This window comes from Alternaria atra, assembly GCF_907166805.1.
Source record: "Alternaria atra isolate CS162 genome assembly, contig: 28, whole genome shotgun sequence".
In the NCBI taxonomy this organism is placed as follows: domain Eukaryota; kingdom Fungi; phylum Ascomycota; class Dothideomycetes; order Pleosporales; family Pleosporaceae; genus Alternaria; species Alternaria atra.
Window position 1 is genome coordinate 2,935,867 of NW_025091326.1, and position 23,053 is coordinate 2,958,919.

Here is a 23,053-nt window from a genome sequence, read left to right on the forward strand (position 1 = left end):
TGTTACGCTCATAGAAAGCCTACGATGTGAGGCAGTACGTGATAGTCACCTCAAAGTCTCGGCCAAGCGAAGATATCAATGGACATGAACATCCCGTATCAATTCTAGGATCAAATATAATGCATTAACCGTTATGTCTTCCAAACCCCGTAAACACTCTAAGATGAGGGTATGTCACCCTACCGGCCTTGGCCATGACAACGTTGTTTAGTCGTCCTGACCAATCTTCTCCAACTTGCCGATTTCACGCTTCTCGCCAGTTTCGCCAATAAACCGGATACGGTCGATGCGCGTCTTCTCGCTATCACCCTCGGCATCCGCGACGAATAGTACTAATGAGTAGACGTTCTGGAACTTGACGAATCGCAGTTCCAGCTTGGCCGTCTGAGTCGCCTCGTCCCAATCTGATGGCTTCAGCTCGATTGTCTGAGTCGCTGGGATATCCTCCGCCTCCTCGAAGCCCAAGTTGTTCGCCCGGTTTGTCCAGACGTGAATGGTCTTTGGCCGTACTGGCGCCTCGTCGTCGTCGTCTTCGTTTCCGGAAACACAAGACGTGATCTGAATAGTGTGCACCTTCAGGTTGGCCATGAAGGGTACGTACAGCATAAGCTGGTTGTCCACATCACTTTCTACCCAATCCTTCTTGCCTTCTGAGCCAGTTGACGCGCCCTTACCCTTGTTGAGCGAGCTAGGTTGTGATGTCTCGAAGAGCGTCTTGACGGTGCCGAAATCGCTGTCCGCGTTGAGGAGGTCAAGACCTCGTGGGTCTACGGAGTCGGTCACATCCGTGTATCCGCGCGGTAGGCTGGCACCTATCCATGCACCACTTCCGCTACTACTTCCACCCGCACCAGAGGCGCTGCTTCCTCCCTTTCCGTCGTTCTCTGCTTCTGCGGCGAGGGTCTTGATCGCTTCGGAGAGTTGCTGGGGATTCGAGCCGGCGTATTTCTTTATCTGCTGATTGTTCTTGTAGATGATAAATGTAGGGGTGCTATATAACGTCAGGTATCGTTCCAGTACATCGTCTCAAAGGTGTGCATACTTGGTGACGTTGTAACTCTGTGCAATTTGTGCTTGCTGCACTGTGCTGACTTTGGTGAAGGTGACCTGCCCGGGCCGTGTGAGCTGGCCGGCTAGTTGCTCATATACGGGCGCAATGGCTTTGCTCGACGTGTTTTCTTCATTGTAGACTGCAAGTAACAGACGTTAGCATCCGAAGTTTGCCCAGTAGATGCCGGCCCGCTCCTTACAATTAACTACAACAACGCGCGAAGAGGAGAGCAGGGAGCTCAGCTGTGCAGGCGACTTGATCTCGACGGTTCCAGACATGGTTGTGGCGGTGTGGACGGGTTGGTTGTGTTGTTTGTGAAGGAGGCGCGACTTGGACGGAAGCTCTCTAGATTTAGTGGGGGCGGGGTGTTAGTATTCCGTCACCGACGATCAACGTGTAGGAGGGCAAGGTATACATCTGCAGGCACCAACACCTGAACACGCGGCAAAGCCACCTCGAAGCTTCCAGAACAACGCTACCGGCTGACGCTGCAATCGCGAACAGTCGACCGACTATCTGCTCCCTCAACATCACTGAAGCCTATAGAGGACGACCAGTTGCCGAGCCTATAAACGTTGGGTCGCCTTCGATATCAAGCGCACGCTTCCGAATCAACACCATCGTTATCGCCTAACAACCGCGTCTTTCACCGCGAAACCCGGTGATTGTATCATAACCTTCACACCTACAAAGGATTGGTAAGCGCCCCTATTGGCGTTCACCGTCCGCGACACTGTGTAAACACCCTCCTAATCGCCTCTTATGGCAGGCCCAAACAACCTCCTCCTCAGTTTCGCCGAAGCAAAGCTCCTCCACATCGCCAGCATTATTCTCCTGGTTGAACGAAGCGACGCAACTCGAAGAGCACATAGCTGGAACTGTTGGTACTCGCGCGCCATCTTGATAGCGAACGCTCCCGCTGCTTTCCTGCTCGCCTTCGGTCTCTACAGACTCATTCGCGCGTAATGTCGCACGTCGTAGTATTCAACTCGTACGCGAGGACTTTCAAGATTCCGACGACGCCCACCAAGTACCTGACGGAAGTACGGGACGAGGCATGCCAAAAGTTTGGTGTCAACAAGGATCAATTCACGCTCAAGTAAGTTAGAAGACACCATTCTGCTGGACAATTAGTGACTAAACCTCAGGTACAACAATAAACCCATCTCCCTATCGCAGCAAATACGGCTCGCGAACCTTCCCCAAGGCGCCCGATTAGAACTCGTCCAAGCCTCGCGATCGCCTACAGTCATATCCGTCGCGCTCCAGCTTCCCGCAACCGAGCAGAACAAACGCCTTACAAGCAAGTTCGCAAGCAACACTTCGTTATGGGAGATTCTACGACACTTCGAGAGTGGTCAGGGGACCAACTACAACTTCACACAGCGCGGCATCCCCGAGATGAGCGGTGCGTCCGGTGCTGGTAGGCTACATTACGAGCAGCCCGTCATAACCGTTATGCCAGGCCATAAGGAACAGTCCAACTTTGTCGAGCTGCAGCAGACTCTCAGTCAGCTGGGTTTCGATAGCGGATCGGCCTTGCTAAAGTTGTCGTACAAGAACAGCGGAACGCCACTGGAGGAGGTTATGGCACAGATCACACAGTACTTCAAGTCTAGTGAGCCTGCGTCTGCTGGTGCACATGGTGCACATGCTTCGACGACCGATCAACTAGCCTCAATACCGGATCCTGCCCAGGCAGCTCCGGAGTCGACAGAAGTCGTAGCGGGCGAAACTGTTCGCAACGAAGAGCCCGATCCAGAACCGATGGAGGTTGACTCCAAACCGGCTGCCCAGCCTATACAAGAGCCTGAAGTGTCTACAGAAAACAACGCGACTGAGAACGTGGAGAACACTTCGCCAGCGGCAGCATTGGCTGCGGCAACATCAACAGCGTCTTCTGTGCCTGTAGAGCCTACTCAAATTCCTGCACAACCCCCCCAAACGTCGTCACAGCCTGCTGAGCAATCCCGCAATGTACAGATCTTCTCTGCGCCAACATCGTCCACACCACAAGCGGCGCGAAATGCCTTCAACGAGAGCGACTACCTACCCACCATCGAGCACGCAAAGGCACACCAAAATGCGTTGTTGACCAAGACACGGAACACACGTCTACTATCCGACAAAGAGTTGGAGGAGCAAGAAAAGGAGCGACAAGCCAAGATTGATGCGGCAGCTGAGAAGGGTGGTGCACTCCGTATACGAATGCCAGACGGTGCGCTCATCCAGATGAACTTCAACAAGAGTGATACCGCAGTCGGTCTATATGACTTTGTGCGCGGCTTTCTCGAGAAGAAGAATGAGCCTTTCCAGCTCAAGAACACTGGTCCGACAGGCCGACTTGTTCTGATCCCACAAGACAACAAGCGCTTAGTGCATGATCTACGTTTCTTCAACAACGAACTCATTACTTTTCAATGGGCGGACAATGCTAGCGCCGAGGCGAGGGCAAGCCGGCATACTCTTTCGCAGGAGTGGCAAGCGAAGGCACAGGCGCTCAAGGTCGAAGAGCCAGTACGGGAGGAGAAGGCTCAACCTCAGGCTTCTCAGGGCCAGACGGTCGCGGAGGGCAAGCGCAAAGCTAATATGAGTAACGAGGAGAAGGAGAGCAAGCTGAAGAATCTGCTCGGAAAGGGCTTGTTTAAGAGGAAGTAGAACTTTAGCAAGTAGGGATGTGATTGTAAACAGTCATGTAGTTTCAGATGAGCATTTTCTGGGAGTTTGTCATCGGCGACGGAGCGCTTTCTTTTTTCGAGTGCAGTGTGGAATGGCATTTGGAAGCTAGTCATTAGTAGCGAACAAGAATTTTGACATCGGAAATATGGCATAAGTTGTTAGGGTGCCTGCGCACAAGGTGTGTATATGACCTGTATGTAACCTCCATGTGGAGGATCTGAACGGAACTGGCGACGCGCTTTCCTAGGTGACTGGCTAGCGCAAGACGCGGTCTCGCCAGGCCAAACCTTGAGCGACTATGTCTCTTTCATCTCACCCCTATTGTGCTGTCATCACCATCGTCTATTCCGTCAGGATACCGGCATGTAATGCCCCTTTGGATGCGATAGACCCACCTTGGTTAGTAGACTTGGCTGACAATATGTGTTCTGATATGTCGCGCGCCGCAATGGTACCAAGCGAAGGCGGATGGAAACCCATTTGTGAGAAAGTATAGACATGGCATTTCATCTCTGGTGTATTGGATTGTAGAATTGGCGGCATACAAGAGCAAGGACGGTGTGGCCTGTGAAGATCAGCCGGGAGTCGTTCTTTGGGTTGAACACGCAACATAAGATGATGCACTTGATATGGTCTCGGATGACGTTGATAACTAAATGGGGCTACAAGAACATGCAGTGTACTGGAAGTAGCTTCTGACAATACTTCTTCTGGAAATTTGTTCGCTTCTACAAATTCGGATGCAGTGTGCTACTTTCATGATCGAAGGCAAGGCGTCTCTCCTTCACCTTGCACTTCGATGACCAAAGTCGGAGCGTTGCTCTGCCCAAGTTAGCCGCAATCTTCACATTCACCTTCACCACTCACTTAGCAGGCTCAGCAGATAGCTGTTGGTTTCAGCTCCATGGCTCCATTGCCCAAACACGACAATCTAACGGCTTCTACAGGCAAGGTGTGTACGCGGCACACATTTGCCCGGCAGATACGGACACTGATACGAGCAGATTAACGCGCAACACATTGTCGAATTCGATCCGGACAGCATGGATGATATTGTCTTCGTTCGGTCGGTCGAGAAGCGACGTGCTCCGCCACTCGGCGGTGGTTCTTCAGCAAAGCGCGCAAAACTCAAGAACGTTCCAGCGGAGGCTGTTTCTCCTAGCTCTGCGACCAAGCAAAAAGCCGACAGCAACGGGGCCCAAACGGCAGGCTCAGATGTCTACCCCAAATTGCCTCGGCCAGAACAGCAGGAGCCAGAACAAGAGGAGTCCTTCTTGCTCGCGACACGCAATGCCCTGGAACAAGCATTAGGCAAAGAAGCCTTGGAGGCTCACGAGAAACTTCTGGTCAAGGAGAAAGAGAGCAAGGAACTGTACATCGTGAACCTAGAAGAGGCAGTGAAACAGCAGTACGGGACACCTGTAGTGCACGACATCCTCATCCAGAATCAGATGGCCATTTTGAAGGTGAAGGCTGAGGGACACGACGAAGCCGCCAAGACAGAGATCAAACTCCTTCGCGAAAGCAACACGAAGCTTAGAGGAGAGACGACCACACTTGGACGCTGTGTTCGACTACTCACAGACGAGAACATCGTTCTGAAGAGACAACACGAAGGCACCAGAGCGGAGATTCAGATACTTTACGAACACAACACCAAGCTTACAGAGGAGAACACTGCACTTGCACGCAACATCGGACTACTCAAAGATGGGGATGGTACTTCGAAGGCTAAAAGACAAGAAGAAGCCGCTAGAACAGCAGAAATCAAGAGCGTTCGCCAATACAAAACGAAGCTCGCAGATGAAAAGGCCGCACTTGTACGCAGGGTCAAGCTACTCAGTGACGAGCATGATACTCTGAGAGCCGAAATCTCCGCTTTAACCCAGGACGTCGACGAGCAGAAGAGACTCTGTAAATCCAAGATGCGTGAATCTGACAGCGAAATGAAAGCCGCGGCAACCAAAAGCAAGAAATTCAGAGAGAAGTTCAAGAACAGCAACAAAAAGTTGACCAAGAAGAACACCGACCTGTCACGGAAGATTGTGGAGCTAGAAAGTGGTCATGCAGCCGAAGTTCTCGAAGCACGTGTCCGCGTTAGAGAACTTCAGGGTCAAGTCGAAAAACTAGAGCAAGGCTTCCGCCAGCGAGGCGAACAGCTTATCGAGCTCAGCCGGGACTCCGTATTGAAGGACAGGATCAAGATGCAGAAGGAGGCAGCTATTGAAGCCAAGGACCTGCTACAGAAGCGTATGTCGGGCATGTTCAAGAACTACCAAGCTCTCTTCAAGAAGAACAAGATTCTGCTGAACAAGCTGGTCTTGGCGGCTGATGAGGGAAGGTTCGGAGACGGAAAAAAGGCAAAGATCTACCGTGAAGGGCTGAAGCTACTAGAAGGTCAACCACTTGAAGGGCTATACGAGTTCAAACATCAGGTCTGATCTGCTTTGTCGGCGAACCTATACAGTGAAGAGAGTATGTAACTCCTATAGGGGGCTTTTCGTCGCGGTGGTTCAAGCAGACGTTTGGTGGAAGAAACGACGGCATGACGAGAGTCGCTCAGTGTGTAGTGCCGTTCATGCCGTCACACAAGGAGAGGAGTTCGTCGGCGGTGTCATGCTGGCCGCCCTTCGTGTCATCCAGCCGGTTTGTCGCCTTCCAAAGAAAAAGAAAAAAGTGTAGGGATGTAACAGCCCGCTAATAAACCTCGAATGTGTCCGTGTTTCCTAAGTCTCTTGGTCGCGTAGTGATCGTGGCGTTGTGATATATCTAGAGAGCGCCTGTGGGATCGTTGGCTTAAAGAGGAGGCGGTCTAGCTGCGCTTTCCTAGGTCGCATGTCGCACATGGCTGGGAAACAAGATCTTAGATGTTGAAAACCAGCTGGCTCTTGCCAATCCATCAGAGGATTGAAAGATTGGAGAAGAACTTGAGACAGTTATATGTGGAAGCGTCAGAACGTTAATACTTTATTCATATTAGACAGGAATAGCAGTGGCTTACAATGAGTGCGCAAGGTGTCTACGGCCATCTGAAGAGATCATTTGCTGAGCTACACCACAATCTTACCCTCATCACCGAGTTTGCGCTATCTTCTATGCTAAATCACGAGAAGATTCCAAAGATTGCCCTCTCACCTACGTGCATGCTCGCTTGACTTCCAAGGTTCCGCCCAAGCAAACCAGACGATGGGATATATGAACAATGCACAAGAAGACAACATGGACAACAGTAGAAACGCAAAAATGCCACCTTCCACTAAACATGCTCCGAAGCAGCAGCAAGTTCCAGCACCCACTGTTCAAGAGGAAGTCGTAGCCATTCTCCAGCATGTCACAGCCATAGAGAATGAAATTCAAGAAGTGAAGGGCAAGCTCCATGGCCTACGTGACCTCGAAGAAACGCCTTCCTCCGTCAGGAAGACTCCTCATGTGTCTACTTCCGAAGCCAATAGAAAAGGGGACGATGGAGACGAAGAAAACGAAGAGGACGGAGGAGATAAGGAAGAAAGAGGCGAAGAAGAAGACGAAGTAGACAAGAGAGCCGCAGCAGACAAGAAAGACAAAAAGGTCAAAAGGAAATTCTGCCACACTTGTAGGAACAAGATGGAAGCTGATGCTAAATCGAACTATGTGAATTGTGAGACGTGCAGGGATAAGGCCACGATAAGATGGAAGGCAAGCAAGCTAAAGAGGGAGGCGGAGAATGAGAGGAAGAAGGAAGAACGTAAGCAACTTAAAAAGCAACGTGCAGCGGATGCTCCAGGCAAGACTTGAACTCTGCATCATCATGTAGTTAGATGTTCAGCACCATCGGAATCCTCATATTGATCATTCCAAATGTAGATAACCTAAGATGAAGTACCCCTTCCCCATCCTTCGCTCATATTCATGCCTGTCCAGGACCCAATCGCTCAATGCCATGGTATAGTGCCCGAATGAATGACGCCAGTAAATGCCTTGATAAAAAGCTCGCTGAACCAGTTTTGATGCCGCTAAAAACAGACTTGAAAACAAATATACGCTCATCATGCTCACATTCCCCGAATGGTTGTACCCGTCCAAAACTAAAAGAGTGTCATGTCCAAAACACCGATAGAGGATAATACATAAGAAAAGTTTATCGTGGCGAAATGCCATTCTAGATAAGAGGACCTGCCATCATAGGACTACCACGTGTATTGGTCGTCAGTGTTGGTTCGTATGCCGCTGGTGAGCCTGACGAAGAACCTGGTCGTGGGCGGTAGTAGCTGTTTGCGTATGCCGTCGGAGGAGCAATGTAGGCTCCCTGTTGCGGTGGGAGGACGCCAGGTGGTGTGCCATTGAGCATATTGCGATTGCTACGGCGTCGGCCGAGGACTGGTGATGCAGGAGCGCCTTGGACCGTCCCTGTAGAGTTGATGGACTCGTTCGAGTTACTCCTCACATGTTGTGCCGTGGTTGGTTGCTGCATTTGAGGAGAGCCAGTAGGGTTCGCTGGACGCTGGAAACCTTGGGTGAAAGGATTTGTACGAGCTGGCACACTGGTGTCTCGCTGACCAAGTGCTTGCCTTCTTGTCTCAATAAGTTCCCGAGCTCTGAGGTTGCGCTCGTCTGGAGTTAATCCGACAGGACGGGCGGCAGGCTGTACAGTAGCTTGTACATTTTGCGTAGGCGATGGTGGAGGTCTACCATTCCCATCGGCGCGCAAGGTTCGTGTAGATGCTTGGGGGGCGAGCTGACGCCGCGATGGCTGTGGTCGTAGATTGAGACGTGATGGCTGAGGCCTCATGCCTTGCGGTGGGTTGCCAGCTTCTCTGATGTTGACACGAGAGCCTGCTGGCCGCAAGGTAGCTACAGAAGACTGATCTCGGAGAACTTGACGTGAGTTGCGATTGCGGACACCTCGTGCCTGCACGAATGCAGCCCAAGGGTTACCACGTGCAGCAAAAGGTGGAAGAGCCGCGCCTTGAACATGCAAGCCCATGGCAGCATGAGGAAATGAATTCGCTGCGTTAAAGTTGCCAGAGTTTCTCCTGCTATTTGCCGAAGATGGGCGAGCACCAACGCGACTCTGAGGACGATCTATCATGTCCATGGCCGCAGCCGCCTGTGTTTGCGCTATGGTATCGATGCCATTTTGGGAAGAGGTCGTGGAAGTGCCAGGAGTCAATATGGTAGAAGTATTGCTATTCGAACTAACAGAAGGTGCACGATCAAAGCGGCTCATGTTGCCAGCGTTGCCCATCGCCGGTAAGCCTGGAGACATGGCGCTACGTCGAGGTGGGGATATTGGGAGCCGCGGGTCCATGATGTAGTTTGAGGTGTTGTCCATAAGCGGTGTTCGTATGCGCGCAGGAGGTAGGAAGGGGGAGTATGCTTGTGCTGGACTGGGCCTGTTCCTGTTCCTCGTGCGAGGGCGAGACAGCGGCGTGATGGCCCGTGGTTCAACATCTATCAACGCGCCTGCCATCTGGTGCTGCTGGAGAGCTGCCTGATGAGCAGCGAACATCCAACTGATACGTGGATCATATTCCCGACGTGGCATGCGCGGAGCCCCTCGCCTGTGTCCTTGTGAGTTGTCCGAGTTATCATCAGTGTCCGCCTCGTTCGTTCCATCCCCAGGAGCAAGCCCTTGGTTACTGACGCGGGCAGCGGGATTCGAAAAGGGTGCGTTGTTCCGCAGATGAGCTTGTGAGCGGCGCGTACGCAGGGCATTCATGGCTAGGTTGATGTCGCCATCCTGATCGGAGTCATCGTCGTCCGCTTCCCCATCTTCGTAGTGGGCCGTCGAGGTGGGGAGGATAGAGGATCTTCGGCGGAGACCACGCGAGGTATCCAAGGCGCGAACATTGCCGGTTCTAGAGGGCGGGCGTATGGGGGCACTAGGCCGAGGACGATCTGCAGTAGGTGTTAGAGAACCGCCCATTCGGCTTCTGTCATTTGAGTTCGCAAGCGGTTCCCACCCAACGGTCGTCCTTCCTCCATCGCTGTCATCTTCATCCTCTTCTCCCATCTCGTCGTCGTAGTCGCGTTGCAACTCCCATCCCTCCTCTCGTAATAGTGCCTGTGTGTCTTCGTCCAGTTCTTCAGTGGAGACGTCGGTGGACGTGGTTGAAGCTGTTTCACGGGAAGATCTTGACCCGTTTGCCCGATGCAGAACGCGGGTCTGAGCCGGATTCCTCATCCCCCTGCGGATTGGCCCTTCGTCTTCCTCGTCTTCGTCTTCTTCCTCAACGGTGCTCGAGCGGTTGGATGATGATTCAGACTCAACGATACGACGTGCTCGGGCCTGTGTTCGCGATCTGTTGTTGGATGGCTGGGGGACAGGACCGGGGGTGGATGACGCAGCGCTGGGTGAACTCGATACAGGTACGGCCTCGTCGTCAATGAAATCGTTCATCGAGGAGTCCTCGTCCAGGCCATCTTCATCTTCTTCCTCGACCGTATCCATCTCGTCGCCGTACATGTCTGAGACTATGCTTTGTGAGTAAGAGCGTCGGCTGCCGGCTTCGCTGTGCGTGATCGGACGTCGCCTTGCGAAGGCTGCTGCGTTGGGTGGTATACCAGCCTCCAGGAAACGTCGCATCATGAACGAGCTTTGGTCGGGAGGGTATGCACCCCAGTCTTCCATGCCGTCTCCATATCCGTCATAGTCTGGGTCCTGCATGTCCATCTCGGCGTCGAGGTCGTCTTGATCATGCTCTGACATTTCGTCCATGTCACTAAAGCCGGTGAAGCTATCACCCCATGAGACTTCGCCTGTCTCGTCGAAGATCAGTCCGCATTGGGTACATCCGCCATCTTCCAGCTCCCAGGTGCACACCGGACAACGGTCAACACCGTCTTCCTGGTCGCGCACGACTTGCAGTGATGGGCCCCGTTGGTGATGCGATAGCCTAAAGCAGCCTTTAAAGAGACCGCCAGCGCGAGGGTCAGTGTTGTCCTTGTCCAGCTGCACGGCGTCGGCCTCGTCCTTCTGCCACTTCTTGTGGTCTTCGATGCTCTCGCCCGTGGGTAGTAATTCGGCTCGCGCGATGAAGACGCCCGTCATGTCTCGGATCTAGCCAACTGTGTTAGACATTCTCGCTGGAATTGTATGCAGCCTGACTCACCACATAGGCGGGGGCCGGTAGGTCTTTTACGACAATACGGCAGTCGGGGCATGTCTTGCGGGCCTTGTTGGCAACGAACCACGTGCAGAGACACTGGACATGTTAGAGGACGACCGGTGCAGTGATGAGGTGCGCATCTTACTGTATAGCAGTAGGTATGCCCACACGATATGGTGTAAGGCTGGTAGAGCAAACGGTCACAGATCTTGCATGTCAGATGGGAGCGAAGGCTGTCAAACTCCGACTTGAGCGCCTTGAGCTGCTGCGGAACGTTAGTCGATGGATCAGTAGCCCAATACAAATCGGCACGTCGTACTTCATCTGCCCTGCTCGGCTGTGGAGGATCGTCCTTCTTGCTTAGCATCTTCTGTTTGAGGCTGTCCTTGCTTGCCGCCCGCGTCGGCTTGTCCTGGTCGATGAGTTTTGATGCAGACCGGCTAGTAGTCGGGGTACTTCCGCGCCCGGTCCGTGAATTTGAAGGCATGCCGGCAGACTGCGAGCCAGAAGCGGCATGTGAAGTTGTGTTGGACGATGATGCGATGGATGAGGCCGAATTCTTGGGGCGAGCGGTGGGCGGGGTTGGCGACGCTCGATTCTCCATGGCGGGCGGTGACTCTCTTTCTCACGGCGACGTGCAGCTGGGGGTTGATAGACGGAGCATCTGCTCACATGGGACTTGCCCTTGTAGAGAAGAAAGACTATCGTTGGCAGTGGTTATGCATGCAACAGCGGGTCGACTAGCCTAAGCATGTTGGCGCTCGGTCGCTGCTGCCCTTGCCCTCCGACCCGTTTGCCGCAGCAGCCGTTCACTATCAACTTTCACTCCATCCTTAGCGCCTGCAATGGAGAATCATCACCGTCCAGCGCCAACCATCTCCACGACTATTGACCTTCCCATACATGGTACTTTCTGATTGGACCTAGTGTTTCTATTGCAAGCTTGACCCGCCAATGACGTGGGCCACGCGACCCTTCCCATTCCTGTCACAATTTCGCCCATGGCTCCGTTCAACCATTTCTCCACACCTTTCTTTTGAAACCTTTTTTTTTCATCAAACTGTAATCAAAGACATCTACAATCCAAAGACGGCTGCACCTAGCACTCCTGCCGTACCGAACAGAGCCTCTTTCCCTACACGTCCTGTAGCCTTGGGCACTGCAGCACCATGCGCGGTCGAACTGACCGTCAATGTTGCGCTTATCATCGCCTCCGCTTCACTCAGCATACTGATTATCACTGTGGTATGTGCGTTAGCGATTGGCTAACATGGCGTCTAAGCATCGAGTCACTAAGAAAGAATGCCTACTTATGGCTGGTACTTTGTCGGCCCCTCCGACACGAAGCGTGACAAGCATCTTGGCCGCACTGCTCAAATGCCCCAAACTCGATATCTCTAGATGACTAGTCCCATCCTGGACTTTATCCCAGGTCCATCTCGTGTTCTCATACTTTGCGCAAGGCCGCGTAGTCTGATCAATAGTGGTACTGCTGCTGCATTGATATTCGTACCACGTACACGTTTGTGTCGACTGATAGGGGGCCATGCTGCATTCGTGCTCCCCACGAAATGCAAAACCGAAAGCCCCTAGCCTCCTTTGCGTGACAGTCATGAATCCCCAAGGAACGATTTCTGAGGCGCAAACTACAGATTTTGGACAAGCCAAGTTTGTGCAAGATGGATGATCGAGGTTAGGTTGACAGTCGATGACATAGACCACAGTGTCGGCTCCAGCCGAAGTAATCGAAACGTGGTAGTTGCGGTATTCATGTTGCCAGAATTTGTCGTTAGTATAGGACGTGATGTAGTCGCCAGAAGAAGCGAGGGGAAATGGTACGTAGAACGGAAGCAGAGTGGGAGTTGTCAAAGGAGAATCTTGTGCCGACACAACCAAGGTCAACGCCCATAAAGCAGTAAGGATGAAGGGATGCATATTGCGAAGCACATTGGCTAGATACTGAGAAGAAGAACCATGGCAACTATATCGACTATTGTTCCGTGTGCCACCGTGCCCCCTGTATCCTCTCAATAAGCATATTGCCGGTACCCGAAGCCACAGCAACTACAAGCTTTTTCCTTCAGCAGTTGTGTTGTTTGATTGATTAGACAGTTCGTATTGTGTGCGGATGACAAGCGGATTACGGCCCTACTATGCCAGCCCAGGGTTGGTTGCCTTATCCAAGGTTCAGAATCTTACCTAGATACATGATCGTATGTTGGCCTAGATGCATAGCCCATGAGCAGCATGCCAGCACTCTTTGGTAAGAAGTCCCGTGACACTCAAATGATATGAATGGCCTGCTCAATACACACTTTCCACATCGCAGTTTTTGTGGGGATACCCAGCCTAGCTCCCGTAGTAGCCTTCCCGCCCCCACACTCGATGATGAAGTGACAGAGTAGGACGAATTATTGAGTATCCATACGCCGATTACCTCTCGTGGCTTTCCGTGTGAGTCTTGAAAGCAGATCGTAGGAAAGCGAGCAACTCAGAATTAGATCTGGATCCAATGCAAGAAAAGCGTCTTCAGTCACTCGGTAGGCCCTGATGCCATGGTGAACCTCAGCGGTCGCAAACCCATGTGATTCAAATCTTCAGCAGGAATGGAAGTTTAATGTCTGGAGTCAGAAGACGCAGGGAGAGCAGTGGCATATTGGGAAAGTGCACATGTCCTACTCATCCGTCTGCCGTTCTTATCGATAACGCACCTCCGCGGCGCATCTTCAGGTCTCTCATCGCAACTCATGTACCATCGCAAGACTGCCCGACGACTCCACACCACCGCGCGTTGTGAACCACCTTCCCACATACCTTAGTTCGAACCCCTCAACATGTCCGATAAACCGACTCCCTCGAAAGCCGACCAATGGACTGGCTCCAAAGCCAGCAAATTCGACAAGTACGCCACCACAATACCCGTGTCGCAAACGTCTGTTACGCAGGATGGACGCTGATAGATCGGTATAGCAAGGCATACAGCGAATACTACGACCCCTGTCAGGAAGCGGCGGACAGGAGTATAAAGTGTCTGAAGAGGAATGGAGGAGAGAGAGCTATGTGCTCGGATTTCTTCCAGTGAGTGCAGTGCCCACAGCAAGGTCCAAAAACAGGAGATTGCGACATTGTGCAGGATACGAAGACTTTTGTGGAGGACCCGTGCTAATAGGTGTTTTATCAGGGCATATCGAGATTGCAAAGAACAATGGGTACGTCGTATCCATCCTCAGCCCACACGACCGCAGCCACCCTTTCACTATCCCATATAACGCGTCGTATCATCGCTGTGGAATAAACGCTAACAACTGTATAGCAAGAAGCAAGGAGAGAAGCGAGGAGGAACAAGTCATGGTTTGGCTGAGTGTTGCGAACAAGGCTCGGGATGAGCAAGTGTACAACATCTCCTCTCTGCATAAGCACGGCGTTTGACATGAGCTCACGTTCACTGTAATATATTGGGATATACTGGGGTTGCCGCTATTGAGCAAAAAGGTCAACTGGTCGTTCGACGGTCTACAAGGGCATGCGATGGAGCTCACCGTCTTTGCTACTCAATGCGACAAGCTAGGCAAAATTGCTATACTATCGTTTGCAAAGCTCAACGCCTTTTGGGCCATGCACATTTACTTGGAGCTATGGCTCTTCCAGACACCTGCGTCTCTTACCGCGGTAAGCGCGAACTCAAGCTCAAGACACCCTGACGTACACACAATCACGCAATTTCCCCAGACGAGCAGTCAACCCACCCTGAAGTACTGACGTGCTCGATTCATTGGTCATGCTCGTCGTACTTGCCCTGGTTACCTTGCCCTTGCAGTAGCATGAGGCTGTGTGCTGACGATCTGCACCCCACTACCCCACTAAAGCTACCCCTCTAAGGGCCTTTCCAGCTTCCTTCCTTCTTTCCGTTGAAAGCTTCCTTCCATCCTCCACTCACCTCTCTCACTCCAATCAATGAGAAGCTTTCTTACCCCCTCCACCTTCCAACGCGCAACAACTCGAGCCTTCACTACAACCGCACGCATCATGGGTGTCCAGAAGACTGTCCTCCAAGAGGGCAACGGCCCCTCCCCGCAGAAGGGCGACAAGGTCACCATGGAATACACTGGCTGGCTCAAGACTGAGTCAGGCGAAAAGGGCAAGCAGTTCGACAGCACCACCGGCCGTGGTCCCTTCCAGACACCCATCGGCGTTGGTCGCGTCATCAGGGGCTGGGATGAGGGTGTTGTCCAGATGAAGCTCGGTGAGAAGGCAAAGCTGGACATCAGCAGCGACTTTGCCTATGGTACCCAGTAAGCTTCATAGAATATTTGGGTTGAGTGCGAGTATTAACGTCGTCACAGGTCGTTCCCCGGCTTGATTCCTCCCAACTCTGACCTCATCTTGTACGTCTTCACACCGTGTCTTACGGGCCTTGAGACAAATGCTAACTCTGATACAGCGAGGTCGAGCTCAAGAAGATCAACTAAGTCCACGAAGCATGATGGAGGGACGTAATGGTCACTGTCATGAACATGGGTTAGCCCAGGGACTAGCATAACTTTCAATACACGAGTTATGAACCCCGTTGCCGACATGTTTTTTTCTCATGTGCAGCAATTTGCTCTCTTGCAGTCTGATGCGTTGATTGAACTCCAAATCCCCCCCTAACAATGCCCGTGTTTCGCCGTTCAAATCCATGCGACCTTTACGAAGCATTACGCTTAACCACTCGAGCCAATTACATGAACAGGACTGAGCAAGCGACCAAGTATACGCTCGTTTGCAGCAGCGGGTAAAGAGTAATATCCGAGTATCGATAGAAGGTTGGTATAGCATATGCACTAATTCTTCGGATATCAACGTAGTAGATTTGAGCTGCGGATAGTAGTGTTGGACAACCTTGAGGAATGGAAGAAGCACTTTGTGTTTGGTGGGGATGGCAGATCTTAGCGCGAACAGCTGCTCGCAGTCGCGCGAGAAGAACGCGTCAGGCTGTTCTTCCACTTCCAACGCACACCCTTCGGTTTGCTCTGTCCATTGCGTTTCCAATTGCTGATAAATAAGCAGACACCCAGAGTCTTCGTGCATGTCATGCCCTTGGGAGTCCACATCGTGTTTGGACCCACTCCCCAACTATGGAGCTGCAAGCAGTGACATCACGACTGCAGGAGCAACTGCAGTATGTGTCTAGAGCTACCTAACGAAGATCGATGGCGGCACCATTCCTCTCAACGTTCTGGTATGCTCTTTTCTTCTAGACTCTTCAGCTCATCACACTCCGCTGTTCGACAGACTGGCATTCGTTCACTGCTGATATATTCACCCAAGTATTCACCCCTCATCACTACCCCGCTATACACTATGTCAACGAGCACGCTCAGCATAAACTCAACTCTGAGTTTGCCGAACTCGGAGTACAAGATTCCACAAATTGGCTTCGGAGTCTACTTATCTCCAAAGGACGTCTGCGTCGCTTCCTGCAAGAAGGCCTTCGAAGCAGGCTACCGTCATATCGACACAGCACAGTACTACGCAAACGAAGAGCAAGTTGGCCAAGCGCTGGCTGAAAGCGGACTTCCTCGAAAAGATGTCTACGTCACGTCTAAGATTCTCAGCCCTGGGGAGGACGTCGAGTCTACATACAAGAAGATCGCGGAGAGCGTTGAGAAGCTTGCCGGAAAGGATGGTTATGCGGACCTTTTCCTCATTCACAGCCCCAATGGAGGGAATGAGGCTAGGAAGTTGATGTGGCTCGCTCTGAAGCAGGCGCAGGACAAGGGCATTGTGCGGGACATTGGCGTCAGCAACTACGGCATCCAGCACATCGAGGAGCTCGCCTCCATTGATAGCAAGGCTAGCCTTCCTGCCGTCAACCAGATTGAGGTTTGTCGCACTCCCATTCCATCGCGCAACCGAGCTAACAAGGCCAACTAGCTCCACCCTTGGTGCCAACAGCGCGAGGTCGTAGAGTACTGCAAATCAAAGAACATCGTCGTCGAAGCCTACTGCCCGATTGTTCGCAACGAGAAAGCCAACGACGAGACCCTCGCCAGCATCGCCAAGAAGCACAACAAGGAGCCAAACCAAGTCCTCATTCGATGGAGTCTACAAAAGGGCTTCGTTCCTCTTCCCAAGAGTGACACGCCGTCTCGCATCGTTGGGAACGCGGACGTTTACGGTTTCGAGCTCGACAAGGAGGACATGGCTAAGCTGGATGGTCTGGATCAGGGAGCCAAGGGCGCTATTGTTCAGGCTGTGACCAATGCTTAAGCTGAATTCGATACCTTGCACATTGTTGACAGGAGTGCGGGTGAATGACCGGTGTCGTTATATAATGGCAAGTATTACAGCAATGCATACGATTTTGGTAACTGTTCATCGCAACCGGGCACCAACTTGAACTATAACTCCTCCTAGACTCGACGTACTGTCTCAAGACTGGACTAGCCGGCGAGCATAGCTTCTCGCTCATCGTTGGTAGGTAGGTTTGGATACTGTTTCGTGTAGCTAGCTCGCGTACTTGTGTATCGCTGGAATGCAGACATCAACAGCCAAGCTTTCATCGGATACTTCCCAACGTGATCAACCTCCAGCGGAGCTCTACAAGACTTAGCGATGAGACCAGTCCAAACAAATCTTGTTGAATAACCCCAAGGCTCCACTAGCACCTGTTGAAGCAAGCAGTTCGCTGCCGATGTAAACCTAAGTAGACCAAGAAGCGACGCGGCTTAGAGAGGCGTGACCATGACGTATTCGCCAGGTACGAACTTGCGAGGCTATTCAGCTACTGAGGCATGACATATCGGAGCCGCGGACTAAGACCAGGTTGTGGTTCACTCGATACACTTGTTCAGGTTTTCTCCTGTATGGCGTGTTCTCGAGTCTCACGAACCCCACCACCCCACTATAGGCAACCAAAAAACCTAGCACCATGCCTGCTTCTCCACACCTTTTCCATCGAGCATTGTTTTACACCCTATATAAATTATATAAATTTCATCTTGATATCGGTTTTGTAGTGTACGTTCTCCAACAAATCACTTCTCGCTTGCCCCCGCTAATAACCATTCCAGGTAGCGGTTATCACTCCGGATTCTGATCTCATAATCAGTGTCTTCCGGCAACCCCGGTTCGATTCCGGGCAAGACCTCTCTTTTTCTTTTTGCTTTCACTGTTTGCTTACGACCAATTTTTGACACTGAACGGGTGAGATGGTGTTTTAGGATAATAGGGTGGCGTCGAGATTTTTTGGGGGGACATGGGATAGGTAAGGTTGAAGGTATGCGCTGGTTGTTTGATGCTGGCTCTTCCTGCTATACCCTCGCGTGCTGTATCTTTATTTTTTACTTTTAGTCGCATGTGTACGAAGTGAACCACAATTTGATATCAGTCGTTCGGAAACACGATGTTATATACGTTCATATGCAGTATAAAGCTCATCTTTTATTCTCAGGATCCTACAGCAAGCACGAAAGTCCCATGCTGCATCTATTAATACCAACCAGCAGTAAATATACAAGACGGGAGAATACAAGTCGCAAGACTGCGCAATGCCAAGTGGCATGCCGCCTGGTATCACAAGGGCACCGCGAAAAGAAGAACATGTGGCGCCATCGCTAAAAGAACAAGACAAAAGGGAATGCTGCAGTAGGGCATCTATCAGCAAAAGAATTTGTACACCTTCTTCCACCTCGGCCACTTCTTCTTCTCCTCGCGCTCCTCTTCGATCAGCGCTTGAATGTTTAGCTCACGGATGCCGGTGACGAGATCCATGTTGTGCGAACGCACGACCGACGTGCGGAACCAGAACTTGTAGGGGAAATAAAAGGCCAGTGTAACTGGTAGTGCGAGGTAGACGCTAAAGAAGCGTTGCAGACGTTGCGATGTCGACAGGACGGCCATGTCGATTGGAGCGACTGAAACGTAGAACTGTGCAATGAGAACGAGAATGTTGAGAAAGAGGCCGACATAGGATCCGATAAGGCCAGGTTGAGAGCGGAAGGCAAGCTCATCAAGGGTGTGTCCTTGCACCTTCCATCCTTGACGGAAGCGGATGTGCGCTAGACAGATGGAAAGCCAGGTGAAGACAGCTGAGAGCGCAGATAGTGCAAGTAGCCAGTTGAATGCAGCATCTTGTAGCTTGCGTTCTGCGCCAGCAAGGAAAGCGAGAAGACCAAGCGATGAGGCAAAGGCGATGGAAACGAGAGGACGACCCTGGCGGTCAATGTAAGCAAATATTCTGGGGGCTTGGTTTTGCTCAGCCAGTGCAGCGAGTGTGCGCGAAGAACCGTAGATAGAGGAGTTGCCGACTGAGAGAACAGCAATCATGATCACAGCGTTGAAGACGGATGGCAGTCCCTGAATGCCTGCATTTTGAATGGCGATGACGAACGGTGAGGCAACAGCATCTGCAGTATTCTTGTCTTGGAGGAGTCGCTTGTCATCGTAGGGAACCAGCAATCCGACGATAGTAAGGGAGACGATGTAGAACAGTGAGATACGCCAGAAGACCTGCTTGACAGCTGTGGGAAGAGACTTGCGCGGATTGGCTGTTTCCGCTGCAGCAAGACCGACGAGCTCAGTTCCAGAAAAGGCGAATGCGGCGTTGACGAAGACACTGCACAGGCCCTTGAAGCCATTATTGAAGGGGCCTGGGTCACGCCAATACATGCCGCCAATATAGCCTCCATCTGGGCCACCGCCTATGTTGATGATGATACCAAGGATGATGAAGCCAATAACCGCTGTGATCTTGATGATGGCGAAGACGAACTCGGCTTCACCATATCCTTTGATACCGAAAAGATTGATGACGACGATCAAGACCAGGAAGACTGCCACCCAGGCGTTGTTGTTGACCTTATCGCCATTCCAGTATTCGATTGTGAAAGTAGCAGCGACGATTTCCAGTGGTAGTACGACAAGCCATTGGAGCGCATAGTTCCAACCCATGGCGAAGCCCCATGCGGGATCCAGGAAGCGCGTCGAGTATGCGGAGAAGGAACCGGCGACGGGAAAGAGCACTGCCATCTCGCCCAGTGCGTGGACGGTAGTGTACAGCATGATACCTACAAGGCAGTAACAGATGACGAGCGATGCTGGACCACCGTTTGCTAGTGCTTGCCCTGAGCCGACGAATAGACCGGTACCTGGGAAAGTCAGTCGGTGGACCCCCGCTTAGTTGATGCATGCCAAACCATACCTATGGAACCTCCAATTGCTATCATCTGCAAATGGCGACCTTTTAGTCTCCGCGCAAGTGGTGAGTTTGCAGTATTTGCCGCTGCCGCCTCTGGATCGAAGACGTTCCCGTCGGCCCCTAAGCTTCCCTTTGGCGTCATGGTCATGGCAAAATTCGGGTCCCGTTTGAAGCTCTCGATAACCCTCCTCCCCAGTCCGTCCTGGTACCGTGATGATTCGCCATAGTAGTCGGACCCTTGCGAGGCTCTCCCAAAACTCTTCTCGGTGCCGTACATGTCGTCGTCTATTGTCATGGTGGCTTAGCGCAACGGCGCGATAACAAGCGACGGAAAGAGTGTAAAATGCAGCTGTTCTGCACGTCAGTCAGTGTCGCTGCGGTGCAGCCGTTGGAGATATTTGCTTTTTCCTGTGCGGTGGGCGCAGGGGCGGGATATGAGTGCGATGCTGACGACCAGGCTGCTTGGGCTTGGGCCTAGTCTTGAGGCGCGCGAGCTCAACTACGGAACTGAGGCGTCCAGGGTCAGTGTCCTTTCCAGAGTGCCGGGTAGGGACTATCGACTAGGATGTGTAGTGGCCGGGGTGCATCTGGATTTGGCTTAGGTGTGGGAGCGACGTTATCGCGGCGTGGCGCGTCTATGGAATCAATACACACGCAGAGCCTGTCCAAGGGCAGAGTCGTGCAGAAGTGATGTGACTATTAGTGACAGTGCGGTTGAACCATGGCCCTCCACCATTTGCACGATGTTTGCACGGAGCACGGCGACGTGACTGGCATCCCGTATCGACGGCGCATTGTCGCACATTCGCTCCTTCTTCGCTGAGTTCGCTCCTTCCGCCTCCACTCTTGGAAGCGGCAGACACCGACGAACCCCCCCAACGCTCCAACGCTCCAACAGCCCTAAATACCGCACGCCAAAATGTCACTCTCTCGGTCACTTAACTCTATTCTACATTACTCCAGATTTGCGTCTCGCGTGTCGGACTGAGTAACGTCTTTGGGCGCTGGCTGCCGGCGCTATCTGTCGAGTCCTGATGGCGCTTGCGCGACTTCCCCAAGTCCAACGACGCACGGGCCGCCCTTATCTCGAAGCCACCAGCACTCTTGCGGCATGTGCGCGCAAGACATGCCACCAACCCCACGTCCGAGGTTTCCGACGTCTCCAACCACCCTTTCAATACCGCCATCGCAATCTTCAGGTGCTCCTTGCTGCTTTCCTTCACTTCGAGTTTCTGTATCGTGACGACGACCGGGTCGACCTCGGAGTAGACATCTCACAACACCCGTTGACCCGTCCCGTTGCCGCAGCATTGGCGCATAGTCGACGTGCTGTTTTAGGCACTGCCCCTTCGTGCTCATCACGAGCTCGCCTCTGGCCTGGGAACATCTACGAAACTAATACCCTAGCAAGTCCTAGGCTGAACCGTCTGAACGGCGACGCGACGGCTCGACATGGATATGTGACCACCCTACAGGTCGCAAATCAGCCCAGCAATTAGCTTACTGTCGCGTTATGTAGACCCATTACGCGCTTCCTTCACACACGCGTCGGTAAAGACGGGTAAATCATATTACGTCTTCCCCGATCCATATCGCTTGACGACCCTTCATCAACGCATCCTACCATATGCAGGGGCTACCAAGTATACTCGTGCTTCTCAATCTAATCTCATCTTCATCCGATGCAGGTACAGATGTCGCCTAAACATCGTGTGGTTCTCGACTACTGATGTCTTGAGAACGCACATCAAGACAGGAGCATCGTACCAACACCGCGCCGCAATCTCCTCTGCCTTGCGTGCATCATGCCTGTCGACTGGCCCAGCTTGGAGCGGACGTACACCAGCAGTACGCCCCGCATACTCTCGTCACGTAAGAACACAAGTTCGCTCATTACGAATCGATATACACGTGTGTTACCTGAACCCTTGTACCTTTTGCTGCATCAGTCAACCATCTCTGCCAATCCCTCAGCAAAGTCGAAATCTTACCTCACCTGCTGTCGGACGTCCCTCCTCTTCCACCAACGGATTGTTCGTAAACTTCACATGTGCAATCTCATTTGCCAAGTACATATTGGTGGGACGCGATGTCGTTATGGTTGTCGTTCATTACTGGTCGAGTCAGAAAACGCCCCAACCCACATGGTAAGCCACCACCGGCACCTATCAAACTGTCGCAACGTCTTGACTGTATCATCTGTTGCCCGTATCGACAACGCCTCCCGAGGTCTTCACATGAAAGTTCGTTAGACTCACTGCCATCATTATTCGTAGCTCCGCGGGCAAAAAGCGGCTGGTGGTTGGCTTGCGCTTGGTGCTTCTACAACTTTCTACGGTGTAGCGAAGGCGCACGCCGTTTATGCACTGATGCACAGACTGATCTTCCCGGCTTACGTTGCATCTCCCGAGGGAGCAGCTCATCAAAGTGGCGTATGTGTCATCCAATCTCTCTTATCGTCCTTTTTGAGCGTTGGCGAGTCAAGATGTACTACATTTGCTTCAAGGACACAATATTACGGCCCTTACCTGCCATCCAATCTGGCTATCCCTCTTGAGAAATGAGTACTGCGATAACGCACAGATTCGAATCTACCACTTCATGGCCCTTGCGTCCCTCAGTGTAGCACAGCGTTACCGTACCGTATGCGCCACCTCCCACATTTCGGCTGTTGGACTTTTGTCTCGTGCGCGTCACATGGCAAACCTCACACATTGGGCGCAATATCATTGCGCGTAGTGCAAATGACGAGCTTAGCAGACTACAATCAATCAGGAAGCTACAATGGACAACAGCATGTCACCGAATCATCTCCACTGGACAGCCGTTGCGCTTTCAAGAAGCCAGTAACGTTCTCACCGACGTAATCTTCGTGCGCGACAATGGTACTTGCCTGCACCGAAGATCATCTTCGGAACTATGTCAAGGTCAGATGTACTTGGTCACACAATCTGCCCAAATTCACCATCGACTCCAACGCCACATATACACCACACCGCCTCTTGAAAGTCAGCGTGCAACGAAAAGGCTTACATCAAGCGCAAGTATATCCCT

At 52.1% G+C, this 23,053-nt stretch overlaps 8 protein-coding genes across 9 annotated transcripts; 5 read left to right on the forward strand and 3 right to left on the reverse strand.

Moving 5' to 3' along the window:
- Positions 1–207: 207 nt before the first annotated feature.
- Positions 208–1,329, reverse strand: ALTATR162_LOCUS7973 (uncharacterized protein; the record flags this gene model as incomplete). Its single annotated transcript, XM_043315601.1, has 3 exons — positions 208–991; positions 1,043–1,190; positions 1,251–1,329. The coding sequence occupies 3 exons, from the start codon at positions 1,327–1,329 to the stop codon at positions 208–210; spliced, it is 1,011 nt and encodes a 336-aa protein (XP_043171536.1).
- Positions 1,330–2,016: 687 nt separating this feature from the next.
- ALTATR162_LOCUS7974 (uncharacterized protein) lies at positions 2,017–3,709 on the forward strand (the record flags this gene model as incomplete). The annotated part of the gene is made up of 2 exons (XM_043315602.1): positions 2,017–2,150; positions 2,200–3,709. 2 exons carry the CDS (start codon positions 2,017–2,019, stop codon positions 3,707–3,709), a joined length of 1,644 nt encoding a protein of 547 aa, XP_043171537.1.
- Positions 3,710–4,773: 1,064 nt separating this feature from the next.
- Positions 4,774–6,171, forward strand: ALTATR162_LOCUS7975 (uncharacterized protein; the record flags this gene model as incomplete). The annotated part of the gene is made up of 1 exon (XM_043315603.1): positions 4,774–6,171. The coding sequence occupies one exon, from the start codon at positions 4,774–4,776 to the stop codon at positions 6,169–6,171; it is 1,398 nt and encodes a 465-aa protein (XP_043171538.1).
- A 745-nt stretch (positions 6,172–6,916) lies between these two features.
- ALTATR162_LOCUS7976 (uncharacterized protein) lies at positions 6,917–7,504 on the forward strand (the record flags this gene model as incomplete). The annotated part of the gene is made up of 1 exon (XM_043315604.1): positions 6,917–7,504. The coding sequence occupies one exon, from the start codon at positions 6,917–6,919 to the stop codon at positions 7,502–7,504; it is 588 nt and encodes a 195-aa protein (XP_043171539.1).
- Positions 7,505–7,868: 364 nt separating this feature from the next.
- On the reverse strand, positions 7,869–11,422 carry ALTATR162_LOCUS7977 (uncharacterized protein; the record flags this gene model as incomplete). 2 transcript variants are annotated; one of them, XM_043315605.1, is made up of 4 exons in its annotated part: positions 7,869–10,769; positions 10,822–10,914; positions 10,964–11,080; positions 11,138–11,422. In XM_043315605.1, the coding sequence occupies 4 exons, from the start codon at positions 11,420–11,422 to the stop codon at positions 7,869–7,871; spliced, it is 3,396 nt and encodes a 1,131-aa protein (XP_043171540.1). The 2 variants fall into 2 exon arrangements, with proteins under 2 accessions (XP_043171540.1, XP_043171541.1); XM_043315606.1 differs by having other exon boundaries at positions 10,964–11,083.
- A 3,422-nt stretch (positions 11,423–14,844) lies between these two features.
- Positions 14,845–15,287, forward strand: ALTATR162_LOCUS7978 (uncharacterized protein; the record flags this gene model as incomplete). The annotated part of the gene is made up of 3 exons (XM_043315607.1): positions 14,845–15,110; positions 15,162–15,203; positions 15,260–15,287. 3 exons carry the CDS (start codon positions 14,845–14,847, stop codon positions 15,285–15,287), a joined length of 336 nt encoding a protein of 111 aa, XP_043171542.1.
- Positions 15,288–16,161: 874 nt separating this feature from the next.
- On the forward strand, positions 16,162–17,070 carry ALTATR162_LOCUS7979 (uncharacterized protein; the record flags this gene model as incomplete). The annotated part of the gene is made up of 2 exons (XM_043315608.1): positions 16,162–16,683; positions 16,735–17,070. 2 exons carry the CDS (start codon positions 16,162–16,164, stop codon positions 17,068–17,070), a joined length of 858 nt encoding a protein of 285 aa, XP_043171543.1.
- A 1,389-nt stretch (positions 17,071–18,459) lies between these two features.
- Positions 18,460–20,294, reverse strand: ALTATR162_LOCUS7980 (uncharacterized protein; the record flags this gene model as incomplete). Its single annotated transcript, XM_043315609.1, has 3 exons — positions 18,460–18,729; positions 19,873–19,949; positions 20,003–20,294. 3 exons carry the CDS (start codon positions 20,292–20,294, stop codon positions 18,460–18,462), a joined length of 639 nt encoding a protein of 212 aa, XP_043171544.1.
- Positions 20,295–23,053: the final 2,759 nt, after the last annotated feature.